The 17,290-nt window shown below is 41.0% G+C and overlaps 1 protein-coding gene across 1 annotated transcript in view; it reads left to right on the forward strand.

Annotated features, from left to right (window-relative positions):
• Positions 1–8,664: 8,664 nt before the first annotated feature.
• The window catches only part of CNTN1 (contactin 1), a gene marked incomplete at both ends in the record, with an annotated part of 143,184 nt that continues 134,558 nt past the window's right edge, over positions 8,665–17,290 (forward strand). Inside the window, 1 exon segment of the mRNA XM_080363601.1 lies at positions 8,665–8,700. Coding sequence (XP_080219727.1) covers positions 8,665–8,700 — 36 coding nt within the window.

The following is a 17,290-nucleotide window of genomic DNA, read 5'->3' on the forward strand; positions in this document are numbered from 1 at the left end:
GGGTGGTACTGACTGGCAAGTATGTTTGACATGAGGATGAAAATTAAATACTGGCCTCCCACCTCAGTTTTCCTGTGATTTGTATGCAGCCAAATGCTATCCCATGCTGCGTTATCAGGGAACCCACTGACATTTTCCTCATTCAAAAGTGTGGTGTGACATGCAGAGCTAGCAGGGAGTGGCGTAAAATCAAGCAAGCAAATCATCTATGTATTCTAGTGTTCAGTGGGTCAACGTAGGAGAAGGCACCCTCATTTCCTCCATCGGTGTGATGGGAAGGACAGCAGCCCACTCTGAAAAGCAGCTATCCAATATGCCCACTCTGAGCAGTTTGCAGACTGAGTAGAAAACAGATAAAAATCCAAATGTGCAGATTACAAAATGAGCAGGAGGAAAACTTTTCTGACTATTGTATACTTCGTTACGAGTATGAATTTGCTGCACGCAACATAGGTTGATGGTTTGGTTTCTGAAGCACTTTTTCAGGGCACCATGTTAATACCTGTGACCATAAAATCTTGCTGAATGGGGATGAGGTTGTTCCCCGTGTTTCTGATTTGGCTGGGTACTGGGGCCACCTCTCTGCAAGGCTGCTGGCTGCAGAGGGGCAGAGCAGACACGCCAACACTGTCCCCGATTTCAGTCTTTCTTCTGATGTGCTATGCTCTGGGGATGTCAAGCTCATTTTACAGGTGGAAAAAATGACCACGATCCCCTAAAACAGGAGGCAAAAGTGCTCCTCACTTTAGACCACCCCATGGGCTCCACCCAGGCTGCCGCCGAGCCTCTCCTGTTGCTCGCTTTCAGCTGGTTTTGTCACACCTGCCTCCCCATGCTTGCGCTGCTTGTCCTTGTCTGCACAGTGGCCTTCCTCTCACCCTTCTGCTGATGTCATGAACATTTTTGTTTGGCTTTTCAATTTCACACTCTTTCCATAGCTTCTGTTCCCCTAGCTTCAGAACAAACTCCATATCTCTTTTTGCGTATTTCTTTTTATTCCTTCCTCTTCTGCCCCCACCTTACCAGTCTTCACAGAAAATCTCATGGTATTTCATTCCTGCTTGTAGCAGCTTGAGTGCACCCAAAATCTCCCCAGCTCCTTTCTCCTCTGAGGAGTTAGCTCCCAGTGTTCAGCCCAACTCTGAAATGGTGGAGCTGTGTAGCCTGGGATCAGATTTGTAGGAAATCTGTGAGAAGCCTTTCCCCCCTTTCCTCTAGGAGCTGCTTTTAGGGCTGGCCTGCCTGAGCCGTGCTTTAGCTGTGCTTGTGCCTGGCCAGGCACCTCACTGCCCCTGCCCCATCTTGGCAGGGCCTCAGACCTGCCCGGTTTCAATGGCCTTGTCTGCTGCTCCCAACCCGCGCCTGCCCGGCTGCGGTCAGCCCAGCCCCGCGCTGCTTGTGCAGGGGCCGGGGGCTTGTGCCCTCACCCAGCGGCCCCCTCCCGCCCGACCCTTTTCAGAGCAACCCCAGCAAGATCTCTGGATGCGGCAGTTTGTCTCTTGTTTGTACGGTAAACGGCTTGTAGCTAAAGCATTTCAGTCAACTGGAAACATTCATTGGCTTGAGCTGCACACTTAAAGAGCTGGCAGCCCTGAAATGGTTGCTATGCTCTGCGCAGGCAGCGGCCTTGAATTTCTGCTCACGGTAATGGGTATTTTCACCAAAACACATCACTCATTTGATTCCTGTGGTGCTCCCTGAATTTTTGTGGGTCTTTGGATGAGGATATCAGAAGGATCTGGCTTTAAAGTCAGGCAACCCTACAGGGAATTGCTACTGGGTCAAGTACAAGAGCTGGCTTTGTTTATCTGGTGATGTAAGTTGTTAGTATGATGAATGAGGACCAATAAACCGAATGAAGAGGGTTCTTAAGTAATGATGGATAGAAAAATCAATCCAGAGGTCAGAAACATCATAGAGGAAGCATGCACAGCGGAGTGTAAAACCAGCAGTAATAAGGATATAGGAAAAGATCATATCAAACATGTTTTTTTGCTAAGCACAAGAGCTCAAAATTTATGCAGAGATTTAGAGCTATAGTGGGCTTGGGCTGTTGACCCAAGGAGAATGATGTGACCAGAAAACCAGGTGAATATCTGAAGAACAGAATTTTCCCATCAGTATTACAGACAGTCTGTAGAGGGATGTGCTGCAGCAAGTCATGCTGCACTTCATGCTAGTTTTGCAGCAGCAGTGATTTGAAATAAATCAGTCTGTAAATGTGGGAAAGCATTTGGAAGGAAATGTTCTGTGTTATCTTGGATACAGCCAAGAGAAGGTGAAAGTAGTGCTCTAGTGGCTAGTTCTTGAAAATCAAACAACATTTTGAGTAACAACTGCCTCATATTGAAGACCTCCACAGAAGGCGACTTAGGCTTCATATAGAATGTGTGAATGTTGAGTGTCATTTTTCTTAGTATATACCTATACTCTTTTACACCTGAAATATGGTAGATGTCTATAGTAGTCTGTAGTCTATTGTAATAACTACAGTTATTATATTTTTTATTTTATATTGTGTTATAACTATATCATATGTACTATGATATTTTAAACCTGTGCTATGTAATAGAATACAGTATACCGTATGTAGTAGGGACAATGATATTGACATACAATTTATATAATTGTATTTAAATATTTTGGTTGTTTCCGAACAGTGACTACAGAAAGCATTTTCATCTAATTAATTAGTATCTTTGATATCTCAGAACACTGACTTGAACAGTAAAGTAGAACAAGCAGTTTTGTTGGGGAACATGTTCAAGTATTGGTAGCAAAGTGGTCCACAGAGGAACAAAATCATGTTTTCAGCTTAAATGACTGAACTGGCATCCTTGATTTCGGTCAACCTCATACAACTACTCTGTAGGAACTGTGAGCCAGTGCAAATTATGCTTCTGACTCCCCAGGTGCTATTAGACAACCCCTGTCAGATTCCCAATCTCCTGTGTCCTCTGATACTCTTAATTACTGTAGTACTGAAAAGCCACAGTCATCAACCAGAGACTTCTTTGAACAAACAAAATAAAAAGGTCTGTCCATCTCCCAGTGAAAATTACTCATAAATAATTATGAGTGGAAGTATAACATAAGAAGTGAAGACAGACGAGGAATTGCAAAGAAACAGTGAAAGAAAATCAGCCATGAGGGTAGGCCGTGGACTCAGCTTTCCTGAGCAGCTTACAGGCTGTCAATTTTTTTTGTAATTATCATAGCAAACAAGATTTAAGAAAGAATTTGAAGGAGGGCAATGTGATGACTTTGCAGGTGTTGCAGAGAGTTCTTCCAAAGCATGAAGTGTAATGGGAGGAAGCACAGAAGTGCTTGACGGAAGATTTAACAAGGGGCTAATGAAAAATAACTTACAGGCTAATTGTAAGTTGGGTGTTCAGTACCGAGGGAGAATAATAATGAGAGAGGTCCATGGAAGGGAACATGAAGTTGTTTGTATTTGACATACCAAAAAAGGGAGTGAAGGGAGAGAGGTCACAGAGTCAGAGTGACGCACCAGAAGAATGATCTTTGCAGCAGCACTCTGATTCAGTGCAGTGTTTGTTCAGGCCAGAGGAAAAGAGTTTGTACCAATCTGGCCCCGACATGATGAGGATCGGACAAGTGTATTAATTAAGTGCGTATTAAAAGATCTTATAGGAGCATTATTGTGCAGAAAGATTCTGCAAGACTTGGTCTGGATTTGACAACCCGAGGATGATCTGGGTTGGAGATAATGTTCAGACAGATGTCTCAAATGGTGGGCTAGATGGTGCCACTGTACACAGTGATTCAGGAAGGATCTGGCAGGATGAGTTTGTGGCGTGTAATAAAAACCCTAATTTGGCTATATGGAATTTGGCTGAATCCTGAGATTGCAGTATCAGAAATATTGGCTGAGATCCCAATTAGAAAAGAGTGTAGTAGGATCGGAGTAGAGGTGTATCACAGTATCACAGTATGTTTGGAAGTGACCTCAAAAGATCATCTAGTCCAATCCCCCTGCTGGAGCATCCAAACAGGAGATGGTAGTTGACACTGTAGTCACAGAGGAGATTGCACCAGAGTAAAGTTTTAAGAGGAAAGAAGACCAAATAATTCTCTGCATAGCATAGAAGAAACATGAAGTTGTTCCTTTGAATGACATCCACAGCAACACTGAGATCAGGATAAGGCTGTGTCAAGGAAGCCTGAACTTCAAAAGTAAAACCTTAGGTGCACTAACCATGAAAAACAGTTGGCATCTGAGGAAGAATGAAGAATGAGCACAGATCCCAAGGTCTGGATAACTATAAATGTTAGAGATTGCAAGAGTTGCTACGTTTGAATGAGAAGGGTAAAAGGCAGCAGGAAAGGAAGAGAGGGACTTCATCCAGTAGTTTTAATGTTATATAGAGTTGAAAGAAAGGAGGAAGATGGAATGGTGGCTGCAGAAGCAAATGAGGCTAAGGGAAACACTTGGGAGTTTTTTTTCTTTGTGAAATGAGAAAAAAACAGTGAGAATGAGAGGAGAATCAAAGCAAACAGAGATAGGGGAATGAGAGTTTCTGAAGGAAATACTGAAACCATGTGAGACAGCTGTGGCTCTAAGGAAGGTGGAACATATAGCAGGACTGAGCACAGACATTTTCTGTGCTTCAAGAATGAGGTGGGTAAAGGAAGGGAAAGCAAAGGAATTAAAATAATGTTCCGTTTTGTCAGATTTCTGTTGGAGAAATAGGCATGTGGAAAGAGAAGCAGAGACAGGAGGATTTGAGAGCTGGAGTCAAGGTGACAGTCATTGTGGATGTGATAAGTCAATGGCAGAATAAGAGTCTACCTAGAAAACATGAAGGAGAACAGAATTCATTAGTTGTGGAAGAACAGAGCTTTTGGTCAGTGTAAGAAGAGAAGCAGAAGAGGAAGATGTTGATGATGAAGAAAGGCAGGGGTTAGACTACAGTAACGAAGAATAGCAAAAGAATAATATAAAGAGTTTCATGAAACAGTGAGATATGAACAACCAGTTACTGTAATAAAATGAAAAGTTGTAAGACATGTACAAGAAATGGCTGCATTAAATGGCTTTGCGCTGTCAGAATATACCCTGCTAGAAATGAGATCGTGTGATTGAGGGTACTGAGAGTCCACTGTGTAGCACAACTTAAAACCTTCCAAACCCATGAGCACCTTTACATTTCCAACTGGGTAGAAGGTTCCCAAGCCTGGAGTTTTTACTTTGTGAGGTTAATGTGCCAGTAGGGCTGGGAAGCTGTGTGGAGTGTGCTGAAACTGGTATTCGCGATGAACGATAAGTCTTTGTGTTAATGCCTATTACCTTCTGATTTCTACCTAGACATATTAAGAATGTGAATGCCTGATATAATCATTTATATTAGAAGAGTGGAACCAGAGTAATAAAGCAAGGAGAGCAGGGTATTTTCATTGCATGTTTTTCATTTCTGGTAAATCAGGAAACACTAAAATATACAGATAAGTACACAGAGAAGGCTAATGCATTATCAATTTTCTTTAGGATATGTGCCTAACAGAGTGAATCTGTAGGCAGTACTTCAATGTAATAAGATATACCTATGACAAAGACTCAAGTTTGTGTTTGCTGACACCAGTAATGTCAACAAAGCACTAATTTGCCCAGTTTTCAGACTTCACCCATCTGAATGGTAAATCCCTTCTTATCTTTGGGTTCTTCCAAAGAAAATGTCCCCAGTTTGTCTTTTTATTGTCTGTGCTGCTTACAAATGTTTGCTGGTGGGGGGAGGAATTACTTTATTCCCCAAAGCTTCTAGTTTTGCTTTGAGGAACCCATCAAATTACATACAAATTTCAAAATACCAGTCAAAGATTGCAGAAATTCTAAGGACGTTTTTTTAAACATAAAATGCCTAAGACTGATTTATTACAATACCAATGACTTCCACATGGAAATGTTTTCCATTTCGGATTTCAAATGGGAATATCAACTCTGAATTCAATGTGTAATTTACCTTTAGTTCTTAATAAAATGTAGAAATCTAGTTTCCTTCTGAATCAATTATTAAAATTCATATTCTGGACATAACTGTCAAAAATAGCACCTATGTTATTGCATTTACATATGAATTTAGTTTTAAGTGACTGCTGAAAGGCTTTATGGGATCCCTAACGTAGCTTGAACAGAGAGAGTACAAGATGTCAAAGTATACTTAAGTGCCCCAAATTACCATTGCCTCCTGCCTTGTGACAGGGAAATATTCTGTTAAACCACATGCAGTTCCAGACTGAGATGTCTAAACTGAGCAGTCTACATGTTGGTATCTACATGTGATCTACATGTCTACACTCCAATCATAATCGACAGAAACCTGGTTGGTACGGTCAGTGGCGATGGGAATGATTCAGCTCACCCTTAAATAGGCCACAGGAGCTGAACAGCCAAACAACAACTAAGAAACTTTGATAGAGGATGGACATCTTCCTCACATGTAGGCACGCACTGCTAGCTATCCAAATTGAGAGATCTTTATCTGGAGCACAATCCCAACATAGCAAGAAGTGGCAGATGTCCCCTGTAATGGGAAGCGTAGGATGGACTTGTCTGTAGTGCCTACATGAGCATTTTTTTCACAGTCAACTTCTCACTTATAAGCGATTAGAGTAAGATCAGAACAAGCTAGTGGGGATTGTGTGACCTGGGGCATGAATCTCACCTCTGTGAGGCCTTTTCCCATTCTAATCTGATAAATCAAGCAGTCATGTTCACAACATCACGTTTTCTGATGTGGTTTTTAACTTCTAGTTTAAGGCTTGTCAGAGATGATCGTGACCCAGCACACAGGGTATAGTAACGGGTGAAGAATTTGACAATCTGAACAGCTTTGTTGATGTATCACAAAGTAGAGATTAACTGCTGTTATTTTAGAGCCCTGGTAACTGTTAAGGAAGGACATACCAGAAAGACATATGGCAATTTTTTGGTGACACCTTTGCCAGCTCACTGAAATGTAGGGGCATACTTAGCATAAGGGATAACAGTAGATAATAGATACACTGAAAGGTGATTGCTTTGGTGAGAGACAAACCAAGCAAAACTTCTCCCAGATTTTCCTCAGAAAAAGCCTCTATTCATTCTGGTTTCCAGACTGTATGCCAAATCCTGCTTGCTTCAGACAATTTCTAATTAACTCAGTTGGGAGGACTCTTAAAGCGTACAATTGCACAGAGTATTTTAGTGATAAAAAGGTCAGACCAAAACTCCATCAAGAGTAAGAAATAATTCAATGGATTTTAGCAAGCTACAGATTTGTGTGGTTCAAATTCTAGTGACTACACTGTTTGTCAACACCAGGGTAACCAAAGATTTTTGTCATTTTAGTTTTAAATATTGCTTTGGAGTTTCACCTCAGTCATGGCTCTAGTGTCTTCCTTTTGTCTGTCTTGTCTCTCATCTTTTTCTTCTGAAACGGTGGGAGTTGTGAGGTTTTCCAGTGTGTGGAGGGAGAAGCACGTGGCAATCCAAGTGTAGGGTTGCCCAGAGGTTGCTGGAGGCAAGGGCTGAAGACAGGGCTGGTGAACTGGTGAGGATTGTTTAAATTATAGGGGTGCAAGAAAAGGGGGTGTGCTGGAAAGGCTGGAAGGTATTCAGATCTGTGGGAAGAAGCAGAAAGTTTGGGACTTGTTTTCATTGATCTGGTAGATAAAAATTACGTGAGTTTTCCCAGACAAAAATGATGCATATGTTTATTTCTGTTCTGATTGAATATAATATATGCATTGTAATAAACAGATTAAACATGAGATTAGTCTGAGCCCCTGGTACAAACAAGTTGCAGATGTATATGGGGCAAAGAATGTGTAGTGGGTTAGAAAGCTCTTCTATCTGCTCTTTGCTTTTGGAGGGTCACTGTGCTTTAACATGGGGTTAGGAATGCATACTTGTTTCTCATGCTGCATAGAGTTAAAAGGAGAAGCAGACTGCAGGGAATACTGACTTCAAATAAAAGGCTCAGATAATGCAGCATTTTTCGAAGGTCAAAGAAACACAGAGTCCAGATTAAACACTCTGCAATATGTAAATGCCACACCACGTATGTTGGACTTACGCTTGAGTGCTGCGGGGGGGCAGCCTGTTGTCTGCATCCCATTTTGGATGGAATACTGTTTGTTGCAGCAAAGCAATTGCCCAACCCCGATTGTTTTAGTGATGAGCTGATCAATATCCCATTACTGGACGTAGCAGTTGCTGCAGGAAGCGCACAGAAGATTTTAATGCATGAATTATGCACGCTGTGCTCATTCTTTAGTCTCAGAGCAGAGTGACAGAGATTGTTAAAGATGACAGGGGTAGTTTCTTCCATAAAGTGACTGCAGCGAAATGCTTCATATTTTCATGCACACAAGCAGCATTGAGTGGGACGGCCTATTTAAGGAGATATAAATCCCCAAGCTTACAGCACAGAATGCTTGATTTGGAAGCATTGCAGCCATGTACGGAGCCAGTTTTCCTGCTGTCTAACCTGCTTTCTGCCGAAGGTTGGCTGAGGGATGCTAACGGCTGTGCTCTGCTCTGAGGTCACAGCTTGAAGTCTTTCTTTTTTTTTAGTCTGCTTTCTGCCGCAGGAGAGGATCTGTGAAGTTTATTGGTGCAACCATCCTTGTATTTTTCAAAGATACGAACTTGGAATAGTTACTATGAACAAAAGGACGAGAAGGAATTCACCATTTAAGGTAAAAAAGGGGTATTTTTAATTTGTAGATTTGAGTGCAGAAGAGGAAACATGCTGAGGCAGGATTATGATGATGCAGTGTGGTTACATTGACTCAGATATCTGTGCTGGAATGCAGAGTCAGGATTCTCGTGTGGAAATGGCTGTACAGATTCACTAGTGTCTTTTAAAAGGGTTGTTTAAATATTGCTGAGAATAAATACTGTTATACTGAACTGAACCCTGCAGTTTGTTCAAGAGTGCGCATTTCTGATCAATTTTTATCTGCTATAGATGACTGCATTGTGGGGAGGGGCAGGATAGCCCCTGAGACAATCAATGTAATAACATGATCTATTTCATTAGAGGTCCTAACTGAATAATGACAATGAAATTGCATTGACTTTTTTTTTTTTTCCCCTCTATCTGTACATTTTCTGTAATGTTTGCAAGCTACAGTAAAATGTGTGTCAGGCAAACAAGTCCCAAAATCTATTGCTTGGCTGTCCTGTAAATAACTAAGACAATCAAACCGTTACATTTTGGATAGAAGTCTGGGCTGTTATTCAGTGAGGGGAGAAGCCTGTCCTTATTGTCCTTCAGAAAACTATGTACTGTTGGAGATTTTACGTACAAAGACAGCTATCTGTAATTATGTAATTTGCTGGAAATTAAAAAAAAGATGAGAGAGGTTTTAAAAGCATCTATATTATTTTCATTTGAATATTTGACAACTTAGGATATATTTAAGGAAATTATTGTTGAACCAATGTAGAGATACAGAAAAGGTACCACCTTTTAAAAGAAGTTAAGTTACCTTGATCTTCTTTATTAAATGATTTATTACAATAAATGCTTAAGGTTTCTATAGTATTAATATTCTGTGCATTTGAAAATTTTCATAGTTTCATAGTTTTTGTGTCCAGTAACTCGAAGATGTACCCCTAGTTTCAAAGAGAGATACTGTCACAGAGTACTGGGAAACAGTCAGTTTAATAAACCTGAAAGCTGTTTGCTGTCTGATCAGAATGCCAGTAAGCATTACAGGCAGTCACAACAGGAATCCCGTGTCCTACCATTCCTTGCGTAAATGCCTTTTTATTTTGAGTTTACTTTGTCATTTTGCATCTATGTTTAATAACACCTGATGGTCCAGTTAGGACCCCTGAGTCCTTATGCCACAGAAACACATATGGACCCCTGCCTCAGTGCACAGTGCGTGTTTGGTTGTTAATTACCTAATAATCAGCTAGAAAAAGACTGTGCCAGAGATCAGGCATTGTCCATAGTGCCCGACTGACAGTGTGTCAAGCAATCATCGGGCTGAAGCGGTGTTTTTGACCCCGCTGTTCTGTGTGGGAGTGCACGCCATGTTCCTCAGCCCTGCGGGTCAGCCCAGGCCCTGCCCTCTGGGGAAGCTGCAGCCCACCCGCGCTTGCCCAAGGGTCTGTCCTATCCTTCCTTTACTGGGAAAGGTGTCTCTCCCTGCGATGAGGAATATATCCCGGTGTGGGTTCTGGGGTGCTGAGGGCCGGCTGGATGCTGAGTCACCGCGCAGAGGGAGCTGCTCGCCAGCCTCCTGGCTGCGGCCACACCAGCTCCTGCAGCGAGATGGAGCCTGGGGAAGAAAAACACACGTGTAGGGGGGAGCAGCATCTAAAGGGCAGAGAGATGTTAAAAATCCTCCCTGGCAAACGCTGCGTCTCATGTGTGGTGAGAGCACACACACTTCTGGGCGTGCAGGCTCCTGGCGGGGTGGGACAGCAGGGACAGCGGTGATGAGGGAGACATGTGCCATAGCTGCCCGCTTGCAATCGTTCTTCACATGCCATGGAGGATTCATTGTATTTTCTCTGCTTCTGCCCTGAAATATCACCTGAAATGCATAATTGGCAGACTGAGCAGGCTTTCAACTGCAAAAACAGGTAGAAAAAAAGGTAACTAAGAGCAGAATAAAACCTTCCTGAACTCGTCTCAGTTGGTTAATTAGGGAATACCTAACTTCGTGTATCACAGGAGCTAAGTAAAATACTGGAAACCTATTTCTGTGAGAGAGAATGGCACATATATACAGTTAAGGGTTGCACATTCAAATGCTGAATTCGGAGCATATGTGGTTTCCTGAAATATGGCTCAGCTGATTCAGTGCTTTGCTAGTATTTCCAGATGTATGAGTGAATAAACATTACTTACCTTCTTTGACTATCATAAATAAAAAATAGCACAGTGATGCAAAACAATGTTAATCTTATCCTCATTTTCCCTGTTGAAACTGAGGTACTTAGATTACCTGTGTTTTATGAGGGGACAGATATACTAATAAATAGTAAAGAAGTGGAAATACTAATTTTCTCCAAGAAATAATGGCTAGGATTTTCCAAGGCATTTGAGGGAGGTATCCAGGGTCCACTGAAATTCACTAGGGAACGTGATCTTTATTCTTTGGCTGAGATTTTCAGAGAAGCATATATAAATATTTTAGTCTCTACAGAGAAAACAAATGAAAAGCAAGGAAAACAAAGGCAGCCAAGAAACTCTTTGCTGTTAATACAGGTAATTAGAGGAAGAGCAGAATTTTGTTGTTGTTCTTCTCCCTAGTCTCCTCAGATAACTGGGTAATTATATAATTTAAAATACCAAGAAATAATCCAAGGTACTATACAGAGAAAGAGGTTAAAAAGGGAGGATCTTGCAAGCATCTTGTTAGTAAGAGATACTGTTAGAAAGAAAGCAGCTTAACATGGACAGAAATCTCCATTACTAACCTGTTGCAATATTCTCTTTCTTGTTCTCATTGTAATGTCAACGATTCAATTACAGTACTTGGTTTTCTCAAATTGGGACTTTGCAAATTTTAACCAACTTGGACTTAATTCTGGAAAATTACCTTGTAATAAATACATTTGCAATCAGAGAATTGATGCCTGCTGCCAGATCTTATTGATTCTGTTCTTGCTCTGGGCTGCAGAGCAGACCCATTCAGTACAGTTAATAACCAAAGGGGTGACTGCTTAGGAAAATCAGAAGCTCCAAGAGCTGATGGATGCTTCAGCTTTATGTGAACTCGAATGAACACGAATCAGTTCTCACTCCCTGTTGCACTAAAGTGACATTGTCATACTTTTGAGTTATGCCTGTATGATAAATAAAAGGAAAGTTTTGTTCTTCTGGTCTACATTGGTTTTCATTTGTTACTGGAAAGAGAAAGCAGAATTAATGCATATTAATAAGAGGAATTAATAGCAGGAATTAATGCATATTAAATGATCATCTAGTTGGAATTGTTCCAAAAGTGACAAATTAGTACATTAGCAAAAAAATAAATACTTTATATATCTTTGCTAACAGAAGTGTGCTTCTAAGTTATTAACAAAAAAAAATTGGTTTTTTTTCCTAACTCATGGTGTTACACACAGTTACTAGTCATTTATTTATTTTTACATTTCCTACTGTGATGGAGAAAAGATCACTGAGAATAATCAGGTTGCTTATGACTTATTTAATACATCTTCAGGCAGTTAAAAATATGTAATTGCATAGAATCATTTTAAGCAAGTAACCTGTGAATACTTTATCAGTGCTTATTAACAGAAGAAATGTCAGTATGTGTCTGTCTGTATGTAATACCTGCTTACTCAACAAATCTGTTCCCTGAGCTCCAGTTTTTCAGCAGTAACTGAGAATAGCCACGTTTTCCTTCTGTTAGCATTTCCCTGTACATAACACAGCAGGGATGATGGAGGTGAGTTCTGTTAAATATCACTCACTGATAGCACCAAAAATTCAGTTGACTTAGCTGAGCAGGAAGAGAACGGAAACTCCTTCATCCCATTTGCTGAAGACATTATTCACACCATAGTAATATTTCAGTATGATGGAAACAATGCCTTTAATCTCTTAGGAGAAACTGGTAAGAGAATCCAGTGTCTTAGGATTTCTACTGGTAGCATTTTTACTAAAAAAAGGGCTGACACACTGAAGATTACTTTACAGAAATAATTATTCACCTGCCTTTTGAGCTGGGAGCTATGAATTCATCGATTAATGTAGGTCAGTGAAACTATTTAGAGTTTTTCAGCCAAGCTTTTTGAACTACTTCTCATTCTTTATTTTAAAAATGGTTTTAATGTCTTAAAGCATGGATCCAATACAGACATTCCTTCTGTCTCCTACAGCACTAATACAGGGGCAAGTTAACTGGTGGAACGGTGTGGCAGAAAATAAAATAGTTGTAGACAGCAGAATTTGTTCCTCAAGGTTTAGTGTTTGAAGAAGATAGACTACATTAAGATACCCTGTTTTCCCGAAAATAAGACAGGGTCTTATATTAATTTTTGCTCCAAGAGATGCCTTTGTTTACATATATAGCTGCCGGGACACTATTTAAATTGACTTTTTTTATGAACTGTATCTAGGGCTTATTTTTGGAGTAGGGCTTATGTTTTGAGCGTCCTCAAAAATCCTGAAAAATCATGCCAGGGCTTATTTTTGGGGTAGGTCTTATTTTCAGGGAAGCAGGGTAGTGGCACGGAAATCTTCAGACTTTTCAGGATGGGGAGTTCAAACACAGGCTTTTCCTCTGGGTGCTGGAATCCAACCTGACCACAGTGTTTGTCTCTCTTCAGCCCAGCAACTGATCTCCCATCCTGAATCCTTCTTCAACGGGGATGGGAAGGATGATCTGATTCATTAGATACAAGGCTGTCCCCATTGCACCCTGTTACGGGATGAAATTATCCTCGGGCTGTTTGTTTCCATGTGGAGAAGCCCAGCAGACTCCAAAAATCTCACTGCTGCCCTTGACATTAGACAAATGCTAGCAGATTGACGTTTTTTTGTCACAAGGCTTCATACTGGTTGTTACTTACCAGAAAATGGTATTAGAAATTAAATACAAAATTTGACTGGATTAACCAATGGAATTGAAGAGTTATATCAATAAGTGTATGTATCTGGCTACAGTAATGATGATCACTTTCATATCTGAGCAGACACTTTGGGAAAGCATAGGCCATATTTCCCTATAGGAAAACACTGACTTCTGAATAAATGGAATATATTAGCTCATTAGACCAGCAAAATAATGAGCTTACCTGTTAGGGACCATCACCCCAAAGTGTTTTACGAGTTTCAGTAACTTGTATCCAGCCTGTGCTAAATTCCAGCTAACACTCTCAGGTTCAGCTGGTTTTAGGGACCACAGTCTGTAGCCTTTTGTGGTAGAACTCGAACCAGATTCTTCCTGAACATGCTTTTTATTTAATTTTCTAGGTCTGGAAGAATGGGCCCCTTTGAAAATGTTCTTAGTGGGGGATGAGTAGGATTTCATAGCTGCAGGGAATGACAGCAGAACAGTCACAGATTTGGCTGATCCTTGTCCTCCTCCTGGGGCAGAGCATGCTGTTCCCTCGCACTCTTTGAAGGGAAAAGTTCAGGGACGGGCCTGGGGAGACATCTCAGCCGGGAAACAGCCAAGGGCTGTGAGCTGGGAACTGGCAGACTGCTTTCTCCTGCCAAATGGGACAGAGCTATCAGAAGGGTTTCTTCTTGGTTTTACTTTTTTACTTCTGTTTCTTAGAGGAGCTTAAATTGAGTTCTTTCTACTACATGCACATGTAGTTTAATGGGAATGAAACCAGTAGAAAATTCCACTGATGTAATTTCTGCAGCGTCTTTCAGTGGGTTGCAGGAGGAAGCGGGTTTGGGATGGAGAAGGGGAATCCTTGTGAGGAGAGGGAAGAGCTTCTCCAGACTCCCTCACATCGAACCAGGGAGTTATCTGTTTGGAGTGATGGGAGTATTATTTAGGTTGACCTATGGTTTGAAGCTTTTACGAGAAGCCTTTTTGTCATGCAATATGTGAATATAGTGACGCCCGTTTAGACGCAGCTTTGCCAGTGTTTCATAGTAATTTAAGATTGGCTTTTCCTCAACATAAATGATTCTGAGATTCCAAGATCACAAATGAGGAGTACCTGAATTTACTCATAGCATTGATTGAGATTTGATGCTGTTGATCAGATACTTGATTAGCAGAATCACATTTATACATATTGTGATTTGACTAGGCAACACAAACAATCGTATCTTATATGATTATTACATCTTGCATGAATCAGACACTTCAAAAGGAAGTTCAGTATGAATAGAAATAATAGCATAGAAATGTAAACTGCACTGCTTCCATGCAGTGAGATTCATGGGGCTCAATATGAACTGGCAACGGCAGCCTCAACACAACATGTTGGTTGTTTTCTCCCACAGATAAGGTTTCAGATAACCCAGCAGCCACCGTGTCCAGGCCGTAAGCCATGCGTAGGAGCTGTACCTGTACTGCTTATGAAGAAAGCGCAGCTCAAGATTTTCACATTGGCTACTACTGCCAGCACTATAGTTGCTAATCTCTTTTCTTGTCTCCAGTAACACCATACTTTGCGAGTTGTGCATTTTTTTATTCATGGAAAGCAAGAGAATTTCTGATGTTAACCAGCAGAAATAAGTGTTGTTTTGTTTGTTTGTTTGTTTGCTTGTTTGTTTTAACCTTAAGACCCAAAGAAATGCCTAGCTGGCTTTTTACATGTTTTTCTCTCTTGAACCACTTCATGGCAAAAAAGGGAGAAGGACAAATGACCTGAACTCGTGAGCAATTATTATATTTTTAACAAATGTATTGAAGTTTCTATCTTTCTGCCACTTCTGTATTTGTTGGCAGTGTCACGGAGTTGTGTGCACATACAGGTTGTTCCAAATTTGTGTTTCAGGTTCCTGGATATTTTTTTCACAGTATAAGAGCTCAAGAATTCCTGTCATTACGTTTGTGATGATAATGTACCATTGTATTAATCATAGCTGCATTTATAGAATTGTTTATGGATTTCTTTATTATTGGTTTTATACTAAGCTTGAAGCAGTGAAAACTACTGGAAAATAGTCACATAGTTCTTCTGTTCTTCCAGAAGAAAATAATAATTTTTCTGATTGGGTTCAAATGCTTTGTCTTTTAACAGAAACACACACAGCAATGGAAGTAGGAATGCTCTACTGTTTACTTTTAGAGCTCCAGACCTGATTTTTCTGTTCTTTCCTTGCTGTTCCCATACCTGAGCTGAGGCATCCATTTGAAAAGTATCTGAAGAATGAAAGGAGGACATGCATTCTGCTAGTGTTAAAAAAATGCTTATTAGTTACTACTTATCTTTGTGGCTAAATTTGTGGCTAAATACGTGCAAAATATTGCCAGAGCACCTTGGAACAAGGTGATTATGCAAGCAATAAGTGTGTGAATTCCAGTGGTGGTGGTGGGTGGATTTTTTTTGCCCCTTTTACACCACTCTTTCTAGCAAAGCACACAGTGCTTTCCAGCAGGATTCACATGGGTAGATTCAATTTAACCTGCTGGGACAGGAGCTGCAGGCATGGAAATATGCTCCAGCAGAGCTAAGTCACCAAGAAAAATTGGTATGTTGGTTCCTGCTGAGTTTCTTTCCTCCTCCTGCTCTCTCAAGTCCTTGTCCTAGGGCTAGCCTGCTCTCTTGGCTCCCTTGTTCCAGGGGTCATATAGTGATAACTGACCTCAGCCCCCAAAGCACCCCAAGCATCAGTGCTGGGTCCAGGGTACTTCATCCTCACTTTCGCTGGGAAATTTCAACCCTTGAGCCTGAACACTTCATCCTTGTATTTGGCAGCTTCAGCACACTGTGTGAGAGTGTTATTCCCTGCTCGCCTCCTGTCCTCGTAGCCTGCAGAGCTGTTCTGAAACCTACAGGTAGCTTTCCAATCAGAAAAGTTAGTCTTAGCTAATTATTAGTTTGACACCAATGATGTATGGTACTCTCTTGTGTATTTTCTCTTCATGAATGATTTTAGTGGAAAAAGCATGGAAAAATCCAGAAAGATAAATTTATTGTTCAGTCTATTTTTGGCCTCCCAAGGGTTTCACATGTACTATATGAAATCATAGTTTATTGATTAATTCACTAAATGGAGGAGAAGAGAACAGTGCTGAGGGTGCTGAAAGGATAGTATTGCATATCCTTGTCACTGAAGGCAGGACTGCAGCACTACAGAGCAAACTCTTCTAAAATGGACATGTCTTCAGCCTGATGGCAGTGGTACAAGTGACTGCAACTCATAACACAGCCTCAAAATAGAGACAAGTTAATTTATGAGGAAATCTACTTAAAGGAAGTATTTCTACGGAGGCTCACATATCCTCTGTCGCTGTTTCTTGTAATGATTTCATTCAAACCTCCCTTGTTCTGTAGTCAGAAAAAATCAAAAGAATGTACTTTTCATTTAAGGAAAGATTAAACTGTTTGTGTTACTGCTACAGGGTGTATAGGTGCCAGAGTTTCTTAGATGGGCTGAGAAAGTGATGAAACAAATTTGCAGAGGATCAGTCCCTCAAAGGATGTTAGGTGGAATGTGGGAAGTCCCCAGGTCCCAAAGTGCTGGAAGAAGAGGTTGTCCTGGGAAGCAGTGGGGTTATAGCATCTGAGCCAGATTCTCTGGGGCACTGTCAGGGGCAGGACTTCCAGGTCAGAAGCACTGTGGTTTTTACCTGGACAGGAGTTCTCAGATTTTAAGAGGGGGGTGTGCCAGTGGTGTGGCTG

Source organism: Nesoenas mayeri (assembly GCF_963082525.1).
Source record: "Nesoenas mayeri genome assembly, chromosome: 1".
NCBI lineage: Eukaryota > Metazoa > Chordata > Aves > Columbiformes > Columbidae > Nesoenas > Nesoenas mayeri.